Source organism: Acanthopagrus latus, chromosome 8 (assembly GCF_904848185.1).
Source record: "Acanthopagrus latus isolate v.2019 chromosome 8, fAcaLat1.1, whole genome shotgun sequence".
Taxonomy (NCBI): domain Eukaryota; kingdom Metazoa; phylum Chordata; class Actinopteri; order Spariformes; family Sparidae; genus Acanthopagrus; species Acanthopagrus latus.
The window spans coordinates 12,776,774-12,797,655 of NC_051046.1; the positions used below are offsets into that span (position 1 = coordinate 12,776,774).

At 41.5% G+C, this 20,882-nt stretch overlaps 2 protein-coding genes across 3 annotated transcripts; one reads left to right on the top strand and one right to left on the bottom strand.

Moving 5' to 3' along the window:
- Nucleotides 1–1,259: 1,259 nt before the first annotated feature.
- On the bottom strand, nucleotides 1,260–11,636 carry caprin1b (cell cycle associated protein 1b). 2 transcript variants are annotated; one of them, XM_037107186.1, is made up of 18 exons: nucleotides 11,480–11,636; nucleotides 10,010–10,165; nucleotides 9,742–9,804; nucleotides 9,547–9,633; nucleotides 9,215–9,453; nucleotides 9,029–9,111; nucleotides 7,022–7,225; nucleotides 6,864–6,916; nucleotides 6,697–6,780; nucleotides 5,275–5,445; nucleotides 5,076–5,184; nucleotides 4,900–4,961; nucleotides 4,719–4,811; nucleotides 4,144–4,290; nucleotides 3,623–3,776; nucleotides 3,295–3,471; nucleotides 1,917–2,023; nucleotides 1,260–1,818 (listed from the first exon to the last, which is right to left on the bottom strand). In XM_037107186.1, the coding sequence occupies exons 2-18, from the start codon at nucleotides 10,163–10,165 to the stop codon at nucleotides 1,732–1,734; spliced, it is 2,076 nt and encodes a 691-aa protein (XP_036963081.1). In that variant the 5' UTR covers nucleotides 11,480–11,636; the 3' UTR covers nucleotides 1,260–1,731. The 2 variants fall into 2 exon arrangements, with proteins under 2 accessions (XP_036963081.1, XP_036963080.1); XM_037107185.1 differs by having other exon boundaries at nucleotides 3,295–3,474.
- Nucleotides 11,637–16,804: 5,168 nt separating this feature from the next.
- Nucleotides 16,805–20,679, top strand: lmo2 (LIM domain only 2 (rhombotin-like 1)). Its single transcript, XM_037107187.1, has 3 exons — nucleotides 16,805–17,391; nucleotides 18,667–18,882; nucleotides 19,597–20,679. The coding sequence occupies exons 1-3, from the start codon at nucleotides 17,342–17,344 to the stop codon at nucleotides 19,820–19,822; spliced, it is 492 nt and encodes a 163-aa protein (XP_036963082.1). The 5' UTR covers nucleotides 16,805–17,341; the 3' UTR covers nucleotides 19,823–20,679.
- Nucleotides 20,680–20,882: the final 203 nt, after the last annotated feature.

Sequence of the window (20,882 nt, forward strand, 5' to 3'; positions counted from 1 at the left end):
GCCCCGAGGTTTGTCTCCCAGGAGGAGCTCTCGACTAGTCAATGGGCTTAAAAGTTGTTTTGATAATTGGTTGATAGTTTAAGTCATTGAGTGACAGACAGCAGTTTGACGTTATCGCCGTCTTTGTCCTGCTTTTAGTGTACTTGACAAGCTTTTGTTGTAGACTTGTTCCCCGATTTTAGGTTGCCGCCTTCATACCTGGCCAGAACTTCAGATGAACGCTAATTCTGGCATATTTACAGTAACTGCTCATTAATATGCACTATTCCTGAGAAATAAACTGGATAGTTATATTACATTCAAAATAAAACACGACTGGTTGACTTTATGCAAACATCGATAATAGTAAATTGAATATATTTGTGTTTTGGTTGGTCAGAGGCGGCTATCTGAAAGCTTAAACCAGGGATCTGAGTTATTCTGGCGTGTATTTTTCAGTATTGCTGATATTTATAGAAGAGCAAGCCCATTCTTCTCCAAGCACGCTACATAGTGGAGATCATGGCCCTTTGCTGCATCTATACTTCTGCTTTCAGACAACAGGATCGGGTTCAGCAGTTTACGTTATGTAGTAATACCGTAAATATATAAACATGTAATTGGTAATACTATTATAGACAGGATACGTGCGAATTATGCCTGTGAGCACCAGCTTAGGCGGAAATAGGCCCTTTTAAACGCCCCTGTCTGTGGCAAAGTACTCTACAACATCAGCGTGATCTTCTGCCTTACTTACATTTAACACAAGGATTAAATTATACATTCAAAGTTCTGCTCAATGTCTTGGTGGGAAAACAAGGACAATAATCGGGATGACAAAGTCAGACGAGCAGCTAAAATCATTTGAGTAAATTGTTATTCACTATAAATGCCTCAACTAAAGAGTTTTGAGCAGAATTCATGATTTCAGTGTTAGATCAGCTGTACTGTGGTGAGCCACTAGGTGGTGCAGTTTCACCGGCTGCCAAAGCATCCAGATCTTTCTAGCTATTAAAATGATTCAGAGAAAAACACAGGATGTTAATATGAAGGTGTTGTGCTCACTGAGGTGAGGTGATAGTAGCATTTGTGACGCCTTTCACACCGTCACATCAGTGGTTTCAGATGTGGTTAGTTGCCTCAAACACACCACACCGTTAAAGTGACTCTGCATTACATATGTTGAAATCTGGTTTACGACACTGACGAGGAGCATGACTGCATTTCGAGTGTGTCACCGACACATGCACAAACCATACAGCAGAAAGCAAAGGCTGAAGCATGGGTATGCAACACAACTTTATTGAAACTCTTGAAGCAACATCAATTTACAAACAAGGAAACGGGAGTTCATTGAACATAAAATCCTTTTTTTTTTAGAACCAAAATGACAGAAAAGAACCGAGAAAGGGAATAAACTCCCATGGATTGGACCAGCAGTGGCAGGTGCATTTTTTTATACAAAAAATAACTTATGAAATCTTTCAAGTTTACAGGAATATTGTAACACACAGCTCATGTAAATCAATGATTAGATTCACAGCTCGGCTTGTGTGTTAAAAACTTTAAATGATTCAATATTTCCAAATATCAAAGCAGGCATTACTTTGATTAAAGAAAGACAGGAATAATACCACTGATGAAGAACAAAGAAAAGAGAACATGAGTGAGCTGGGGGCGAATGCATTCTTGAATTTTGAATTTTCAGTGTGGTGCAAATTAAGTCAGTCACAGTCATTATGAAAGGCCTTTTCAGGATCGTATTGCCTGAGTGCTGCCTCTTGACACTCCTCTGGGTCCCTGACCAGCTCCGCGCTTGTAGTTCTGTTGGTAACCATCCTTGAGCAACAGAGGAAATAAAGATATTTTAGAAACTACTCCCACAGACAGCAAAGAGGACAGAAACAACGTGTGTGCTCTGAATGCTTCTTTCATACCCTCTGATAATTTCCATTTGAGTAATCCCGGGGTGTGTTGAACTGAGTCGGTCCATAACCAGAGTTTGGAGTGTTGGCAAAGGGAGGACGATAACCATCATAGCCACCTGAAAAAAGGAATATTTTAGAGTTAAGAGCTGTTATTTAGAGACTCAGACTTTCAGATATGCACCCCCATAAGTAAGTATTTTGGCAAAATGGACAATCTTTCTAACTTAGATCGTGATCGATCTTTAGGCATCCATAATATTGTACCTAAAAATCATAAAAGGTTGCGACAGTTAATGTCCTCCTCGTTCTGTTTCCAGACTTTACGTAATCTGTGCTGCCCTGATGAAAACCTTAATAACTGAAACATGTAGGCCTGTTACTACTGTTGTGATTCAACAGCTATGATTAATTAAAGGCTTTTTAACTCAAACTCTTGAGTGCCTCAGACCTTTTCTACAATTTTGCAAATCCATGCTACATAAACAGAGCAAATGAGTGATGTAGTCAACTAGATGGTCATGCTACTTGGACAAATTAGCTCACATGGCTCTTCCTTTGGTGAAGTATTGTATACAATCAATCCTGAGTTATAGCAACAAGTTTGCACCAGGAAAATGAATCTCCAGTGCCGTACTGTGTTTTAAAGGAGACAAATGTAAGAAATCATGGGCTTTTTCAAATATGGCTGGAGTCTAGATGGCATTCCAAATTTGAGAAGAAGATAAGCTACCAATTCCACAGTTCCTTGTGACACTTAGACTACCATACACACAAAGTGCAAAAAAAAAGGAAGAAAACTAAGAGGCAAAGAGAGCTGTGTTGAAAACAAAAAGGAGGCAATTGCAACTGCAAAGGGGGAAGTTGGCAAAAATAACAAAATGCTTATAGTATCCTTAAAGTTGATGCAACTGCAGCATAGGGTCCACTATCACACATTAAATGCACGACTTGTTCATTGTTCTTGAAAACAGATACATTTTTACTGGCTTATCACCTTTAATTAAAGAAAATAAAACTTCTAAGAAAAGTTGAAGGGTTGTTCTTATGTGAGATTCTACAAAAATGTTTTTCCTCCTCTTACCTTAAGAGTGAGGAAATAACAACAAAGCAAAACTTCTACAACAGACCAGAACGCCGCCCTCCTTTATGTTTATCTTTTCATTTATGCTAAACATAGCTACAAAGAATTGAAATTGATGAGTATCTATATTTCACTGTAAAAACTGATAATGAATGTATGATTGAGGCTTTAATAAATAAGAATACTTTCCAACTGAGCTACAACACTTCTTTCTGTAAATGTCTTATTAAATATCTAAATAAAGCCATAAAGAACATTACGGAGATGAAATGGGCTTGAGTGAAATGTGTGAAATTGTGATTTTACCTCTGAATCCATTCGATGAACCTCTGTAGCCGTTGATCATGCCCCTGGCGTTGCGAGGTCCACCTCGAGACATCCCTCTGCTGTTGTAGAAGGACTGAGGCTGCCTGCTGAAGGCTGGGCCCTGCTGCGAAGGCTGCGGATGGCCCCCTGACTGGTCTTGGGAATGAAAGGCACCAACTACTAAAAAAAGCCCAACAGAGTCGGCATATCAGTCTCTAGTCAAAATCTAACAAGCAGCAATCAAATAAAAGTGTTGTAACTATAACATAATGCCACAATCAATCTGGTTAGTTAATAATGGGAAAATAAACTGTGAAAATCTTCCCACCAGACTGCAGTTGTTCTGACTGCATCTCTGTCTGCTCCACAGGATGCTGCGACTGGCTGTTGAAGGCTTGGTTGTAGCTGTTCTGGTATTGGTTGGCCTGGTTCAAAGCCTCTGTCTCACTTGCCGGTGGGACTGGGGCATTGAGGTTGAACACCTGAGGGGACGAACAAGGGCCATATTGTGGTGAAGCCAAAACCAGAGGAAAGGTCACAGGCTCATTAGGAGTAAAGTCCATTACTAACAATTTCCTGGATAAAGCTGCTTCACTACAAACCAACAAACTTGCAACAGGATGACATGGCACTTCAGGACTCCTAATGGAAGTTATTAATGTTCTACTTTGATTCCACTGGCAGGGACGCACAAAGTCCTACGAAGACCTTTTTATCTACATGACGGGCCAGATACTCAACTCTTTAACTTATACATGGCATGGTTATAACACGGGCAGTATTTGATAACAAGTATTTATCATATAAGTTTGAACAATGAGGACTTGGGTGCCAGCATCACGGCCTTACTGTCTGCATTGACTGGAATGGTGCTGCGTTGACATTGATGCCACTGCTGTGAGGAGCTTTGGAAACAGGCTGGAAAACCTGCGTTTGAGAGGCAGCTGGGAGAGCTGTAGAGGGTGGCGGCTGCTCCGACGACAAGGACAGGGAAGCCTGTTGAAGAGAACATAACACGAGCTGCATTAACATTTTTTTCCTACAGCGTGGGGAAACAGATGTCAGTTATATTTAACTACAGGGTTCATAATTCAAATCCTTTACATTTTCTTGGCAGGTGTTCATTAAATATGATGTGTGCCAAGACTGGGTTTCAGTATATAAGCTGATATGGTATCTTGTTATCCAAGTTACTGTCTTATCTAATTGTGTGTCTATTTCTATGTAGTAGAGGTTTGTGTATACAGACTTGGCCAATAAAAGTAGATTCTGATTGCTATGCATCTCACATCAGTAGTGCACATATAAATTTATTCTCACTTTCTAACCATCCTGTAGAGCATTTGTTACAAACAACATATTAAACAAATGAAAATGTGATCCTTTAAGTCACAAATGGTCTCTTACAGAGCAGCTGGGTTTACCTGGATGGGGTCGATTGATTCTGTTGGGGGTCGAGGATCTGGCGTGTGTGAGGTCTGATACATGGGGGGTGGAGTTGGAGAGACGATAGGAACCTGAGAACAGTGAGAGCAAAAATAATATGTTAAAAATCTTTTAAGGGTGGCGAAACAATCAGCACTGTGTTTAATTTTTAATTCTTACTTGTGTGGGCTCAGGTTGGACAGGAACAGTGTTGGGTTGTGATAGCCGGGACTCTGGGTGAACTAGGAAGATTTGAGTATTGCACCTTAGTAAACCAGAAAACCCATTTCAAGCCTTCAAGTGTAATGTTTACACCTTTTACTGATATCAGAACTGAGTTTCTTAGTAAGACTCACCTGGAGGACACACCATCTGTGGTAAGTCCATGTTCTGAGTAGGTTTCATAGGTTGCGCCGAGACAATTGCAGGGTCAATGGGCTGTCCGTCAAACTCCAGCATAGAGTCCTGAGAGCAGAGAAGCAGTGAGCACCATGTTTCATTTATACAGTCAAAAGCCCCCTTACCCTAACCCTAACCCAAGCACAAATTCCTCACCTGCATAAAGTTGTATGTTCCTTGCATCTGTGCCATCAAGTCCTGCACCACCTGCTTCCTGGCCATGGGGTCAGAAGGAGGCGCAGGAGACACCAAGTTCAGGGGGTGGGTCTCCATGGCAACAGGGGAAGCTGCAGACTGCACAGGCGGCTGCTGCATGGCACTGACTGCCTAAGAGCGAAGACGGATACCACAGGTGAATAACAATCTGGAGGATGGATAGTCTATGGGGGAGGGGTTTATGTTCACATCATTTGTTAACTGAAATATCATCGCTGATAATGAATGATGTCAACTGTGTCCAGTGCTGAATTTTTCCAGTGCCTTAAACATGAACATCTTCTGCACAAAAACCTGGACTTGACAGAGCAAATCAGATGCTGCAGACTTATGACGAGGGATCACACCATCAGAGGGCACTCAGACACCTGCCTGACAGCTCTCACTGGAGAAACAGCCTCCCACATACAGTGATGCCAGATTGGTTTGATGCATTCCAGGCCAATAATTTCTCAAAATCCCCAGAAAAACAGATAAATAAATAATTTAATATGAAATGTTTAACAACAACTCAAATAGTTTTTATGTAATTTAGTTAGCTGCTACATGCCTTGACATTAGCCTGAAGCCCCCCCCCACGAAAAGAAAAAGAGAAACTCGGCGCCAAAAAGAGAGAAGAATGCACACGATCCCATGCTGTCAAAAAGCAGAACAAACATCATGTTGCAAGCACAGAGGTTTCTTTTACAGTCAAAATACAGACGTGCAAAACACAAAAGCTCTGGTCCGTTTTTAAATCTCCTTATCTCAGCAGATTAAAGAAAAAAAATGTCAATTAGTTACACTAATTAATAAAAACACCTGTCAAAACAAGTTGCTTACATCCAATATGATGCACTGACTTTTTTAAATATCACAAGAAAATATACATGTAGCAAAAATTATTTTAATATTCTCAAAATATTGCCTAAGGATGACAATCTGCATACACTGAAGTTCTTAAAAGTTTGAATTTAAACATCATTGGGCGCCGCTTAGCTCGGTTGGTAGCGCGCGCAACCCATGTGCCGAGGCTCTGCAGCGGACCTGGGTTCGACTCCCGGCCCAGGTCCCTTTGCTGCGTGTCACTCCCCCTCTCTTACCCTGTTACACTGTTTAGCTGTACTATCAATAAAGCCAGAAAAGGCAAAAAAAACACAAAAAAAGAGTCCTGTAAAGGTTTTTTGACATCTCTTGAAATCTTTCAGTATCTAAAAAAATTTGCTCAATTTGTATTTTCTTTTAAATGTTAGAATTAGAATCTACTTTGCCTCACCTGTGCCCCGGCAGCTGAGGTGTGAATCAAAATGGAGGTTATTTAAAGCCAGACTGCTTCAATGCAATAATCTTCAAAACAAAAAAGCTAAGCAAACTGTGGCATACCTCTGTTTCTGTGGTCCACTCATCGCCCTGCTCCTTCTCACTGCCACTGTAAGTGCTGTCTGGAATGAACTGTCTGTTTATGAACTGGAGAGGAAAAAAACAACATCAGCACAACACTTATGATATACTCAGTATGAGCTTCACTAGAAAGGATAAATTAATCTCACCTCTGTCGTTTCCACCGCAATAGGTTCTGTGAACTCCTCAATTATTTCAGTTTCTGTAAAGAGAAAAAGAAGTCAGAGAATGCAATGCTGATCTTTGTATTACTTGATTACATTTGCATTTTAAAATGTAGAGTTTACTCCAGCATGGCTTCAGAGACCTGGATCAACAGTCTGCTCTTCTGCTTCTGACGATTCAGCTACTACTACTACTGCTGCTGCTGCTGCTGCTGCTGCTGCTGTTGCCACTGCTGAGGCTGCCTCTTCCTCTTCTTCCTCCTCGCACACACCGTTTTGGTGAGCTGGAACGCGGTCAAAGTACCCGCTCAGCAGAACCTGGTCCAAAGTCTCTCTCAGTGCCTTGTCTATAAGACAGATAACGCGGTAAGCAATTTGTTGGAAAGTCAAGCCATGAAAACAGACATTCAATCACAATTTTAATAAAGTTGAAATGAGGAATAAGGCAGTGTGACCTTAGAAGTGCACACTGGTACAATCAAAGCCAAATACAGCCCTTTTACTGGGCCACAAATTCAAAACTGTGGCCGGGGCACACATCTCATCTACACATCCTCAGTAACATTCACAATGATCACTACTAAATTGAGCAACCGTTACAGCTTTAAATCACAAAGAAAAAAATCTGCAGGTATCATTGTGAGCTTCCATGAGTGACGGTGGCATGACAACATAAGCAATGAAACCTACTACTGTCGACACATTTTGTTTAAATGTCATAATTCATAACAGGGTCAGGTTCCAGCCTGTGATGGAAGGAAAGGTTCATTTCAGGCTGATGCTGAGATTTCATTTCAAAGCAATTCTCGGCTATTACTGATGGCTGCTGATATCATCATGCATCCCTCGTGTGACCCCACTGACAAGAGTAAGCAGCCAATTGAGAAAATGTTATCCAGTTACTCAAACTGCCACGAACAGTCACATGAAAAAATATTAAACATACTAGAACAGACTAGACTAGATTATAAATATGCCACAAGAACTCAATCATTGTTTCTAATTCACTAGAAAACATCAGAAGAATCCTAAAGAAAGCTCAGACATAACAACTTTTGGCCCTTCAGGCAAAGCAAGTCAAAGTTCTTTCCTTTACTGCCTCGTGCCTCAGGCCAAGAAGTCTGCTGCTGCCTGGTTAAATATCAGCCTGAGTCACCAACAAGTGAGACGTCCTCTCTGAGGTGAAAGGGGTTGGCTGGTGTCACTACAGTGAACTGGGTCACCAGTATCCTAATGTGGCTCCAGAGATCTGACCAGTGGAACCACAGGCGACTGAGCCACTGGCACCCTGCCCTGCTGCTGAGTCAGGATAAGCCCACAGCGCTCAGCCCCCAAGCAGAATGCAGCAGTGCGAGTCCTGAGGCCAGATTGCTGAGAACGCAGTACGCCAATATCCCCAAGCCCTGATTATTCACATCAGAGCACTGCACACATGCTGCATTAACAAAATACAATGCACATGCTACATTAACATATTAAGACTGGCTAATGGCCTGCAGAACCTTCAGACAAGGAGGTTTTGTGTGGAGCATTTTTCATCTCCATCTACCTTTCCATGGGATCACTGAAAAGGATGTGACCAAGTACGTATTGCCAACTTCAACACAATAAAAAGCTTGTTGATAATTGCTGTGTCACTAACCATGTGATAGAATGTCCTGCCAACAGTTTTCACCACCAGCTGGGCACATAAATAAAGCCAAAGTTTGTGTTGAACAAACAAATCTAATTTAGCTATAAATTACAGTAGAGCTGTAACTATTGCAACGCTGATTAACCTGCCAATTATTTTCTCTATAAAATTGATTCCTCTTTGGTCTATAAAGTGTCCCATCACTGTTACAGACCCAAAGTTAACAACTTAAATCACTTTTGTCCACCAACCACAAAAAGATACAAAAGATATTAATTTACTTTCACAGAAGTCTAAGAAAACGATTGAATAATTATATTTGACAAGTGGGAACAAGTGGATTTTTTTCAGTCCTTTGTCTTTAAAAATACTTGCATTAATCAACTTTATATCAAAGTAGCTGCAGGTGAATTCTCTACTGAAGGATCAATCAACTAATTGTTGCAGCAGTTTGACCAAAAACATTGTGCTCTACTGCTTGCAGTTATTTGTAGACTCCAAGTTAGATCTGACTTACATGTTGTTCCAACCACAGCCTTGTCCTTGCCTTCCAGGAGGTCCCAGAGGTGCAAAGATGCTTCCTCATACTGGTCAACCAACCTGCAAGTGTAGAGAGAAGTTGTATGAATACCCTAGTTAAAAGGGCAAGAAATAAAAGTAGTAGAAGTCATCTGCTTGTTAGATATTAATGCCTTAAACCAACCTGATGTTTTGGTCACGGTCTGGCCCCACTAACTTGTAGAACTCATCGAAAGCTGCGAGGTCTGCATCTGTTAGAAGTGGTGAGCCGCCCACTCCCTGCTTCAGGTCCTGCCGCACAGTGTCTTCTCCCAGCCGGTCCAGAAGGAACTGCAGCTCCAGAACCGTCTTGAGCCTCCGCTGCTCCGCCTCCTCCCGCTGTAGCTGCTCCCTTCGCGCAGACTTCTTCACCACCTTCTGAAGCTAATGATATGGGTGAGCCACAAAAAATTGAGTTAGAACAAGTTAGAGGTAGGAGGACAGTTTTAGAAATCCTTCCTTAGAAATCATCCTTACATCTTGTCCCATTGCGATGAACGTCTTGTGCAACTCTCTGGCAAATTCCAAGTTATTCATGATTTCCTGGTATTTGGATAGGGCCTCCTAAAAACAGATAGGAAAAATATATGTTCCACACATTGCTAGGCTGTGAAATCTTTGTATGAATAACATTACATATAGTTTATGTACAAAATGATGAAGTGTACCAACCAGCTGGTCCTGATTGAGACGCTCCCCGCTATTCTTCCTGACTTGATAATCATCCAGTTTGCTCTGAAATACAACATCAAAAATGCAGCAAATTGTTATGAATCAGGACACATTACACAGAGAGCTTCTTACTGTCAGAGTTATAGTCTAGTAGGGCACTCCAGCTTTCAGACATCTATCATGCCTCATGGTATGTGAAACAGATGTAGCTATAATTTTTTTTATCATCAGGTGGTATTCTGACTAAATGGGTATTGAGAGTACTCACCTTTTTCTTCTCCATGTTGCGGGCCTTCTTATCGATGACACCCAGCACTTGCTTCAAGACTTCGGACTGTCCAAGACTGCCCATTGACCCTGGAGCGGATCCCACATCTGGGCTGACAGACTGCAGAGGTCCATTTGCATTCATCACTGAGGGCATCTAGGAATAAAAGTGTGAGAGTTTACCTTAGGAGATGCCTTCAACAATTACATGAATTCATCAGCAAAGAACTGACTGAAAATGGCATCAGCATTAGTTGAAACTCTAATAAATGCTGCATGATATCTATTAAGGACTGGCTCAAGAGATAAAGACTGGAGCATACACCCATTTTTCATTATCGATTATTTTCTCAGTTTAATTAGTCATCTGGTCTATAAGCTGTCAGACAGCAATAGAAATGCACCGATCAGATACTCTGGATTGGTATCCAAGCACATAGCATTCCTTTGTCATTATACATTGCATTTATTCAACCACAGCAGGCCCCTGACTCAGCTTTAAGAGCCACAGAAATCCCTAACCTCATGTCACCTTACATAAAAATGACTCCTGTTAAATTCATGCAGCTAAGCACAGAGATTTTTAATTTAGAGAAAAACAAACAAACACATTAATACTTGATTAGAAAATTGTACCAGCTGATAATCCTTCGTTGAGGCGGTATGATAAGAAATAAGGTTGGACTCTTGCAAAACCCGAGTACATTAATTTCCAACACAAAGTTAAATTAACCACAAATGATTCACACAGGAGAAATAAGCTGTAAAATGTTCGCATTTAGATTAAATGATAAAATTTTAAATAAAACCTGACATCGTCAGACGCATGATACAGTGAGCCTAAAAAAACACTTTGTCAGATAGACGTCAGAGATATTAACTATGCATTCTCAGGAGTAAAATGTGTGGCAAGTATCTATAACGTTGTGTGTAATAAAGAAGGAAGTACAGGCGGTTGAGGTGGGATTTAAATAGCGAAAGTAAAGCTGAACAGCTAATTGGCTAACTGCATGTGGTGCGAATTTAATATGTAAGGTGTAACAACATACAGTACAAACATTGAGAATAGCTTCGTAACAAAATAAGTCACCAAGTCTGACTGTATCCATCAGCCCAAAAACTATTTTCAGCACAGAAATTGGCTAACTTTGGTTAAACTGTGTGTAAAGTAGACCGAGGACGTCTCTGAATCCCGTCTATCTCCTTATCGAAATATGTTCACTATAACTTAAGCTACAAAGCTCAATCTTCAGCTACGAGCTCTGTTGTCCAGAGAAGGCCTAGCAGCTCGCCGGTGTTATCTCTGAGGTTTGGTAAAATGGCCCTGGCCGCACTTCCATTAGCACAGAACATTGACTTAGCATCTTCACGCACTGCTAGCTTGGTTGTCTAGTGGCTACAGCGACGCGTGCTAACTAGCCGCCGGCCGGGAGCCTCGTTCCCTTGATGGCACGGCTCCTGGTTCACCCACCTTGTTGTTATATATCCACAGGGGAGCTTGCTAGCGAAATATGCGAATCGGCCAAGTTGTTATTATTGTTGTGTTGCTTTATTTTCTCTTTCACTGTAGTGTGGGATCCGCCCCGCCGGCCTCACCGACAACTGAGACGGTTCGAAAGACGGAGAAACTCTTTATAAAGGCGAAGGTCCGTTTTCGGCTGTCGAAGATATGCCTGAAGAAATAAACTGCTAAAACAACCCGTATTAGGGGATATGTCATCAAAAAATGTAACATTTTCACGTGCAGCACACACGGTCTAATTCAACGGTTTATAACTGTTGACTTTGCCGCTATTTATCATTATAAAGTTGCTATTTTTGATCAGGCAATAATCTTAACAGCCCCTTGGCAGAAAATCTGCACAATCATTAGCTTTGATTAGGCTATCCTATCCCTATCTCTACCATATACAGTATTTTGTTCTGCTGCAGCTGTCCCGTCGCATTGTAGACACTGGCATGTGTTGGTGACAGCTGTCTCTCTACATGACAATGACATATTTCATACATCAGTTTGCAGTTGAAGTTCACCAAGGAAATGGGCATTTAAATATCAGCAGATGAACATCACTGAAAAAAAGAAAAAAAAACTTTAAAAAAGTTGAAGTTATGTTAAAGTTAGTCTTACTCTGAAAAATACAACCTCATATTTTTCAAAGTTGCTGTAGGACAAAGTCCAAATCGAGAAACCAGACACACTATCAAAACCAAAACATGGATATTTAAAGTAAAAATTAAACAGATATCAGTGATTATCAGTAAATAATAAATACAAAATAAATAATTGATGATAAGAAAAAGTAAAAGAAGAAGATTAAGAAGAAGAAGGTAAAACGAAAGCCAGAATTATGAATGATTATAGATTAAACTATACTGTCTTAGAGAAAATTTGATATTTAAAGATTCACCATTTTTGGAAGTTTTTTGGAAAACACTGTGTTTTCAGACATTTCAGACTATCTGGGATCAGGGGGTTAAAGCAATTATAAAACACAGTGACTACAAGTAAAATACATATGGTACTGTAGTTTGAATCCCCAAACCTGCAGGGAAATAAGAGCTCCAACTCTTACACTGTATGAGGAAAGGTGCACAGACTGTTTAGCTGGTTAGTCTGAGTGATAAGTGATTGTACAGATTAAGCACCAAACCTGAAATAACTGCAGCAAAACAGACGTTTATACATCCAGTAATAATTGAGATGTGTTCAAAACTAGCTTTAAAGTCTCTAACAGCCCTTCTATCAAAATCCCAATGTTCAGTATTTGCTATTCTGAGTTTAACATTTAGAGCACATCAAATAAATATCAAGTGGCCAGTTTTAAAACTGCATATCAATATGCATCTCCTGCATCCCTGCTGTCCTGACTCCGAGGGTGACAAGCTCTGCAGTACACATTTCATTCCATTTAAAGACACAGTTCTAATGTTTACCATATTAAGAATTTGTGAGACACACACACGCGCACACACACACACACACACACACACACACACACACACACACACACACACACACACACACACACACACACACATCAGATAAATAGTATGCAAGAAAAAAAACTGGTTAAGCTGATTTTTCTTATTTATGCCAGTAGGTGGCAGTAAAGCTCAGCAGTCTGATCAACTATAAAACGGGAGGGAAACTCAGCCTCTGGCCCTGTAATAAGAAGACCTGCTATCTTTTTTATTAATTGATATATTTATTACTTTAAGACAAAATGTATTAAAGCATACTCATACACACACACAGCACATAAAGTTAGCTGCACATACTGATTAAAGGTTGAAAAAGTCCCCAACCCAAAACAACAGACGGTATCTTCAGAAAATATCTTTGGAACTGTGTATGTCTGTTTTTACTTCAACTTTGAGCCCGTACTTTAAGTCAGTGTCTAACGGGAAGCAAACTGACCAGAAGAATGTGACACCAGATTTTTCTTTTGTTTGCCGAATACAGGAAGCAGTTAACATGGCTGCGCAGCTTCTTGATTGCACAGTTCCACTGAAAGTGTTTTCTTTCAGGGATAATAGTGATTATGTCAAGTTCCCCAGGGTGAGTGAAGCTCCCTTTCAACGAGTGAGTCATTTCCGCAGCCTGCTGTATTTCAATCGAACAGCAACACTGAACACAATCCACCGGCCATTTTCTGAAAGAGTTCCAGGGTGGTTCCTCGTCTGACCTCTGACCTTTACGCAATGACTTTTTAAAACTTACAACAAATTTCATAGTTCTCTTATTTAGCGGTGATCAGCAAAAGAGTTCCACTTTCGTAGACCTGTAACAGTCTGATTACCACTTCACTTTAGATTAGGCAGGAAGTGGTCAGTTTTGCTATTGCCGTCTAAGAGTTTGTGCTATCAAAGAGTCAACAATACGTCCAGGGTCCTCTTTATTTCAGGAAATGAGCCTGCAAGCCTGTGTCGAGACAGTCCATGATGGATCGACAACCTAAATCTGTTTAATGGGAACTCTCAGGAATGATTTCGCAAGATGCTGGGATCAAGCCACAGTCTTGATAAACTTTGTGTGACTTGTGATGAAATGGCATCATTTTCTGAATGATGAGGGAAAGGAGCACAAGCTGTCTGGTAGAATCGCAACTGTTTGCCTTTGTGCTGACGCTCATTTTCTAGCTGCCCTCAAATTCCACACTGCTTTCAACTCCATAATGCTCTCAGTACCAAACTGGCAAAACAGGAAGCTGGACATGAGTGACACCACTTCCCACAAGGTCATCTACATTTTTAACCGTTTGCTCCCCAAATTTCACCCCAGACGGGAAAGGGGCGGGAAAATGTTGCCTGAACGGCCTATAGCATAACATGAGTGATGAAATATTTCAGACTGAGACATGAAGCCTGTGCCTCCTTTCTGGTGACATTTAGGAAGCTTAAAGACACAGATAAGGCTTTTTACCGCCTAATGCCAACGAGTTTTTATGGTGCACCGTGAGCCTTGTTACGCCTATCACACTGAACCATCTGGAGCTGAGCTGTCTATCTGGGAAGCCATGAGAGGGGTGCCATCATGTGTAAGAGGGAGGGGTAGGAAGTGAATGCAGCGTGCACCAAACCCACCCCCAGGAAAGCTTCATCTCTGCATGCCAGTTGCACATCCTCTGGGCTTTCTCTGTCAGCTCCACAGGAAACAGTCGATGACTCCGGTGTCCTATCATACAGACTTTCTCCTCTTTCCTTTTTGTTCTCGGGCGTTGGGTTGGGTTGAGACATCACGGTGCCAACGTGCAATTTCTGTTAAGCTCTTCAAACCCCCACGGAGCCTCAGTTGGGTTCATCATGGCAAAGCAAATGAATGCTGTACAAATCTGCTAAACTTTATAAATCTAAACCAGACAGGCTGAATGACAAAGAAAACAGTTGTGCAAAGGAATATACAAGTCATAGAAATATCATCTTGGTTGAATATATTGATAACTTTTTTATATGAATCAACTCTTAAAGTTAAAGGGGTTTATTCTGGGTCGGGTACTATGCCCCCTCCAAGTTATGTGGTAATCCGTCTAGTTGTTTGCTGACAAACCGACAGATGGTGACAGGTGAAAACACATCCTCCTCCACTGACTTTGAAACAGAAGTTGACAGAAACCTAATCACTAATGTTTCAAAAACTCTTCCTCATGAGGTGGAATTTCTTCAGGTATGCAGTGGATCTTCTGGTGAGATCGCTGTTATGCCTATACCCTGTAACCTGAAGGAAGTTATTCTGGGATATTTGTGTTCAAGCCACCGCAGCTCTCACACTGTGCTGTTGTACAAAGGCAGTGGGTGAAAATCTTGTTCCTAAAATGTTTTCCATTTGAAGGACACGTGGTTTAGAGTTTTATCTCCGTCAAGCTGCTCTGCTTTTCTGTGCAGCTGGCACAACACAGCGCCATGCTCACCTTGCTCTTGGGCCTTCTCGGCTTGGTATCCATCCAGTGAGCCTACGCAGTCCAACAGCTGTCTAGCCGAGGGATGCTTTCAGCCTGAATTTAGAGTTTGCCTGCGATCTCCCCCTGATGCATCTGGCCGAGGAGCCGACTGCGGCTGCCGGTGTTGAGGTGCTTTATCTCCCTGCCCAGTCCAACCGCTGCCTGCGTCCCTCCCTCCTGCAGGCTTCCCCGAGGCACTGGCAGCAGATAAGAAGAAGGGCCTTCAGCAGCTCGGGTTTTAAAAAAGGAAAGGCTGCGGGGAGACAAAGGAATAGGGTTGTATGCATTGATCACAGAGACAACTTTCAAAAGATCTTATTTCGGGCTATTTTATCTCTCTTCCACTAGTTTACACGTTTGTGGGGTCTTTCTTGTAATCCAAGAGCTCTGTAAAGAAGACACAGTTGAGTTGCGGTTACAAGGCAGATTATGATTCTACGTGGAAAACAGATCATGTGTTTTTAAACGTTTGAGCTAAAACTTTGCAACAATACACAGGTCAAATGAACCACGTCCCTGCAGGTGTAACACACCCGTCTCAAAAGAAACAATATCAATAACCCTTTAATGTAGCATACATATTAAAACAGGGTGAAAAGTGTATGATGAGTCATTTTACTGATGATATTATGAGTATATTTAGGAGATAATACTTATTAACATGTGATACTAATTTGTCTCTCTGGCTGAGTTATATTACTCCAGGGCATTTGTTCGATCTTTTTCTCTTTCTTTTTTTTTCTTAGCAGCTTTTAGCAGTTTTTAGCAGGTTGTAGCCTTTTTTTCCACACCCAATATAGCTATCACAATAAAAGTGTTACCGTGAATTTGTCTGGCCACAATAATCTTGTATAGTGAAAATCTGATACCGTGACAGCCCTGGTTGCAACTGATGCATTTTTATACTTTGTAAATGGTTGATAAATACGCTATCTATCTATCTATCTATCTATCTATCTATCTATCTATCTATCTATCTATCTATCTATCTATCTATCTATCTATCTATCTATCTATCTATTTATTAATAATGGTCATTGTAAATTGTGACCTTTTTTTTCTTTTTACAATTTTTAAACTCAAAAGTGTTTTTTCCTATGGATAAAGTTAAAGATTTATCATTACCTTACATACATCACAACATAATCATTACCGAACACTGAAGAAACAACTCAAGGGTTCCTTATTGGAAAGTGGTGCCAAAAGCTATATTGCTTTATTCTATTTATTTTCAAAATAAAGTAAAGTAATGAGACACGCTCTGCTGACTGAGAAAGCACACACAGGGCCTGTACTAATGATATCAGTCGGCTCTTTATCTTCTGCCGCGGAGCGAAGCGCAGTAATGAAGTCATTAGTCTCAGTCACGACCTGCTGCGCGCCTGACGGAGCAGCCTGCGCAGTGTTTAACTGTCGCTTTAAGACCCATTTCCCCCCATTGTCAAACAGTCGTGAGCAGGAAGAGGGAAACGAAAGCAGAGACCGAGGGGGCCGACGTATTTAAACACGATGCTGCCGCCGCCGCTGCTGCACAATAACGGCGGAGGAGCGCGTCGCCTCAGAGGAGACGCACGGAGACCACAGACCTCCGACAGACCGACCCGACTGATGCTGTTTTAATCCTCAGTCCTCAGGAGTCCAGCAGAGAGACACGGCGCACTGAAGATGCCACCGCGGGTTACTGCCTCAGGAAATGATGACGGAGTCCCCCATCATCGCCTAGCTGCTTAGAGCGAACATTTTCACGTCTTGCGGCCATTTCCTCAGGACTCACCCGCCCTCGTTTAACGCATAAAAACGCGCTGTAGCTGCGTCTTGGGAGGCTGCGGGAGCAGGTGCTGCGCGTCTCGGCGCCGGACCCCCGAAACCTGATCCGGACCGGACTGGGACATCGCATGATAGACATGACATCCACGATAGAGAGGAAGACACTGGAGGCAAACGAGTAAGTAGATGTGTGAAGTGCAAATAGTGTTAAACACACACAAAAAAAATGACCGTCAAGGCAAATCAGCATGATGAGAGTCAAATTATCTGCAGATGGCTGATAGCAGGAGGTCAGGAGGCTCCTGCTGTTACAGGCAAGAGAAACATAGTCCGTGAGAGGATTGTTATGAGTGTGTTTATAAAGGGGGTGAGAAAATAAAAAATTCAATTGTTTCCCAGAACACGCAAAGTGTGCTGAAGGTGTGATGTATAAGCATATACTTTATTTAAGGAGTATTTTCCCCCCAAGAGCAGCCTGTCAGTGGCTGTGCATCCGGACATTTATTCAAAACTTTATTTTCAATTCTAGTTGAGAGCTTATAGTTTGTAAAACAAATAACATGAAATAAAAATGCCAGATTTGTTAGACTGAAGAGACGCACAGGAAGAGGTAGATTAACATTTGCGTTTGATGAAACAACTGAGGGGGATCTGAAGGGGTTGGATATTTCTCTCAGCATCATGTAGCTTCAGTGAAGAGCTAGACATAGATTGTGTAGGTTATGATGCCATCAGAAAGTGTGCAGTAATGCGAGTCTAACAATGTGAGAGCCTCTGAAAAGGACAAACATGAGGAAAGCTGAATTTCAAGGGGTTTTAATCAAAGTACAATTTGTTGTGTGGGTATCTGTATTTAATAACACCCAAGGGCTCCCTCAGGTGGACAGTGTAACATTGAACTTAAAGTAACTTAAAGGACAAGTTCACCCAAAAAATGAAAATGCTGTAGTTATCTACTCGCCCTCATGCCGACGGAAAGGCAGTGGACGTTTCGTAGCGCACAAAACATTTGTGGAGCTTCGGGGCAAAACAGCGTTGCAGCATTTGCCTAAACAACTGAAGTAGATGGGGACTTGTTTTAAAATGTCAAAAAAAAAAAAACCCTGAAAAAGACTGAAAAATGGCTCCATACAACTATGACATCTATGATATCACTATATTATTACATTTCCATTATTTACACCCTATTTTATGTCTTACAACATCCCCAGCTACTTCAGTTGTTGAATGCTGCGATGCTGTTTTGCCGTGAAGCTCCAGGGAGATTAAATTCATATTTAGAGCTGAAACAATGAATTTCAGTCATTGTTTCTCAGTCAGGAATTTACTGCACCAAGTCACTAAGTTGCCATTCTTTTAATTTGTACTGTTTCCAGACATTTTACAGACCAAGTGCTACACTGAGAAAACCCTCGTGTGTTCGCTTTCCTAACCAGTTTTCTGTCTCATCCAGGGAGCCAGTGGACGAGGTCCTCCAGATGCCACCGTCCCTGCTGACATGCGGTGGTTGTCAGCAGAGCATCGGCGACAGATTCTTCCTGAAGGCCATCGAGCAGTACTGGCACGAGGACTGCCTGAGCTGCGACCTGTGCGGCTGCCGACTCGGAGAGGTGGGCCGTCGGCTCTACTACAAGCTGGGAAGAAAGTTATGTCGGAGAGACTACCTCAGGTCGGTTTGTGTCACGACATCATGGCTCAGTCGAGCAGCTTGTTGATTTGTTATGTGACGAGACCATGCTCAACAGGACAAATGTCATAAGAGGGTTGTAGTCTGATGATAATCTGTATTGTCCAATGAAAAGAAATGTGCCTCAATAGAGAAGAACCTGAGCCCTTTATAGAATGCTAATAGATTAATCGTGAAAATGATCGTTAGTCGCAATCCCATAAATATTTGAAATGAACAAAACTTTTTCACATGCTGGAATGTCGATTAATTGTTTAATAGGAGCCTTTTTGGACTAAGGGACAAGTCAAGCGAAGTCAGTCCAAGTTCATTTTTATGTATATAGCCTAAAATCCCCATCAGCCTCAGTGGGCTTTGAAATCTGCATAGTGTAGCAGATCCTCCCTCCTTAGACTCTCCATTCAAGCAAGAAAAAACCCTTGTGGCAGGGAGAAAAAAATTGGAAGACATGTCAGGAAGCGCCATTTTATAGTCTAGAAGTGCAAACGCAGATGAGTAGAGGAGATTCACTGGAACAAGTGATGCTAGAGTTTGATTCATGAAGCACATGATTCAGAGACAGGCTGATCTACCAACCAGACAAAGTGGGCAGCTGCCCCAGCAACCCAAGAGTGCCACCAAGCCTAATCCTGTGGTCCTGTCTAATAAGAGGCTCTGTGAAGTTTTTCCATGTTAATATCTTCCTCGTCCTCGCAGGCTCTTCGGTCAGGACGGTCTGTGTGCTTCCTGCGAGAAGAGGATCCGAGCGTTCGAGATGACGATGCGTGTGCGGGACAAGGTTTACCATCTGGAGTGCTTCAAGTGTGCCGCCTGCCAGAAGCACTTCTGCGTGGGTGACCGCTACCTGCTGATCAACTCAGACATTGTGTGCGAGCAGGACATCTACGAGTGGACCAAACTCAACAACAACAACATGGTTTAGCAGAATCTGTCGCTCGAGACGGAGGAGCATCACTATGCCTACTCCCTCTGGCTTTAAAAGGGAATGAACCTTTGATGAACAGACTCCTGTAGCCCGTCATGCGTCTGACATTCACATGGAATTGTTTTGGCAGAAAAAGGAGAGGCTACCTCTCTGCATTGCTCCCTGCTGGAGACTAATGACGACTGCACCAGCAATAACAGAGAGCTTTTTAAATTAAGGCTCCATTATTAAATGCAAAAAAAATACGACTACCTGCAATAATGGCTATTTGATATACACGCTGGGAGTGAAGAATTTTTGAACTACAGAATAAATATTTCTCGAGGTTCTTGTAGTCAAACACTGTTGCTGTTTCTGGTCTGAAATGTACAATACAAATTTCAGTAAGGTTTCATTTTATGGGTCGCTAATTTCCTGAGACGAACTGTGCAACCTGGAAATAATTCTAGGCAGAGACTCCATTTAAACACAAATAATACAAATATTCATTCTTTATCCATTTATTATTGAAAATGATCTGATCCATACGGGTTGTAAAAGAGGACCACTGTTTTTTTTTCTATGTGAAAAGTATAAATGTACATAGTTCTCTCCAAGCAGGAGATTACAGACCTGTAAAATAATGCTTCACCAGACTATGATGTTGTAAATGGAAGACAAAGTCAGTTGTGATCAGAATAATTGTCTTGTATTTCCAGGTTGAACTGGTGGCGCCCTCTAGTGACCGAGGGAACCCCATGCAATACTCATTTTACTGACTTTTGTAACTGATACAATTCTCTGGACAAGCACCCAAGACTTTTTGGATATTTACTTGTCAATTTATTAAATAAATTACAATTTAGAGAAACATTTATAATCTTCAGTGTGAGTTTCTTCCTTGGATCTGAAATCCATGTATTCAGAGGAATAATTAAAGTAAATGGACTTAAAGTCAGAGATCCTGCTTCAAAACCCTTATAGATGACTAGTGAATACAATATTTAGACACTTTCCAAATTATGTATATAGTAAGTGTTGTCTTTCTCTAGCTCATTTACAATGCAAGAAGGCTGCA

Bases quoted from the DNA above. Each gene is read 5' to 3' on its own strand.
- lmo2 (XM_037107187.1), top strand. From the start codon at position 17,342: ATGATAGACATGACATCCACGATAGAGAGGAAGACACTGGAGGCAAAC. The intron at 17,392-18,666 runs GTAAGTAGATGT...TGTCTCATCCAG, and splicing joins AAGACACTGGAGGCAAACGA to GGAGCCAGTGGACGAGGTCC. The intron at 18,883-19,596 runs GTCGGTTTGTGT...TCGTCCTCGCAG, and splicing joins TGTCGGAGAGACTACCTCAG to GCTCTTCGGTCAGGACGGTC.
- caprin1b (XM_037107185.1), bottom strand. From the start codon at position 10,165: ATGCCCTCAGTGATGAATGCAAATGGACCTCTGCAGTCTGTCAGCCCA. The intron at 9,634-9,741 runs GTTGGTACACTT...ATCTGTTTTTAG, and splicing joins GTCTCAATCAGGACCAGCTG to GAGGCCCTATCCAAATACCA. The intron at 5,185-5,274 runs GTGAGGAATTTG...CTCTGCTCTCAG, and splicing joins GAACATACAACTTTATGCAG to GACTCTATGCTGGAGTTTGA.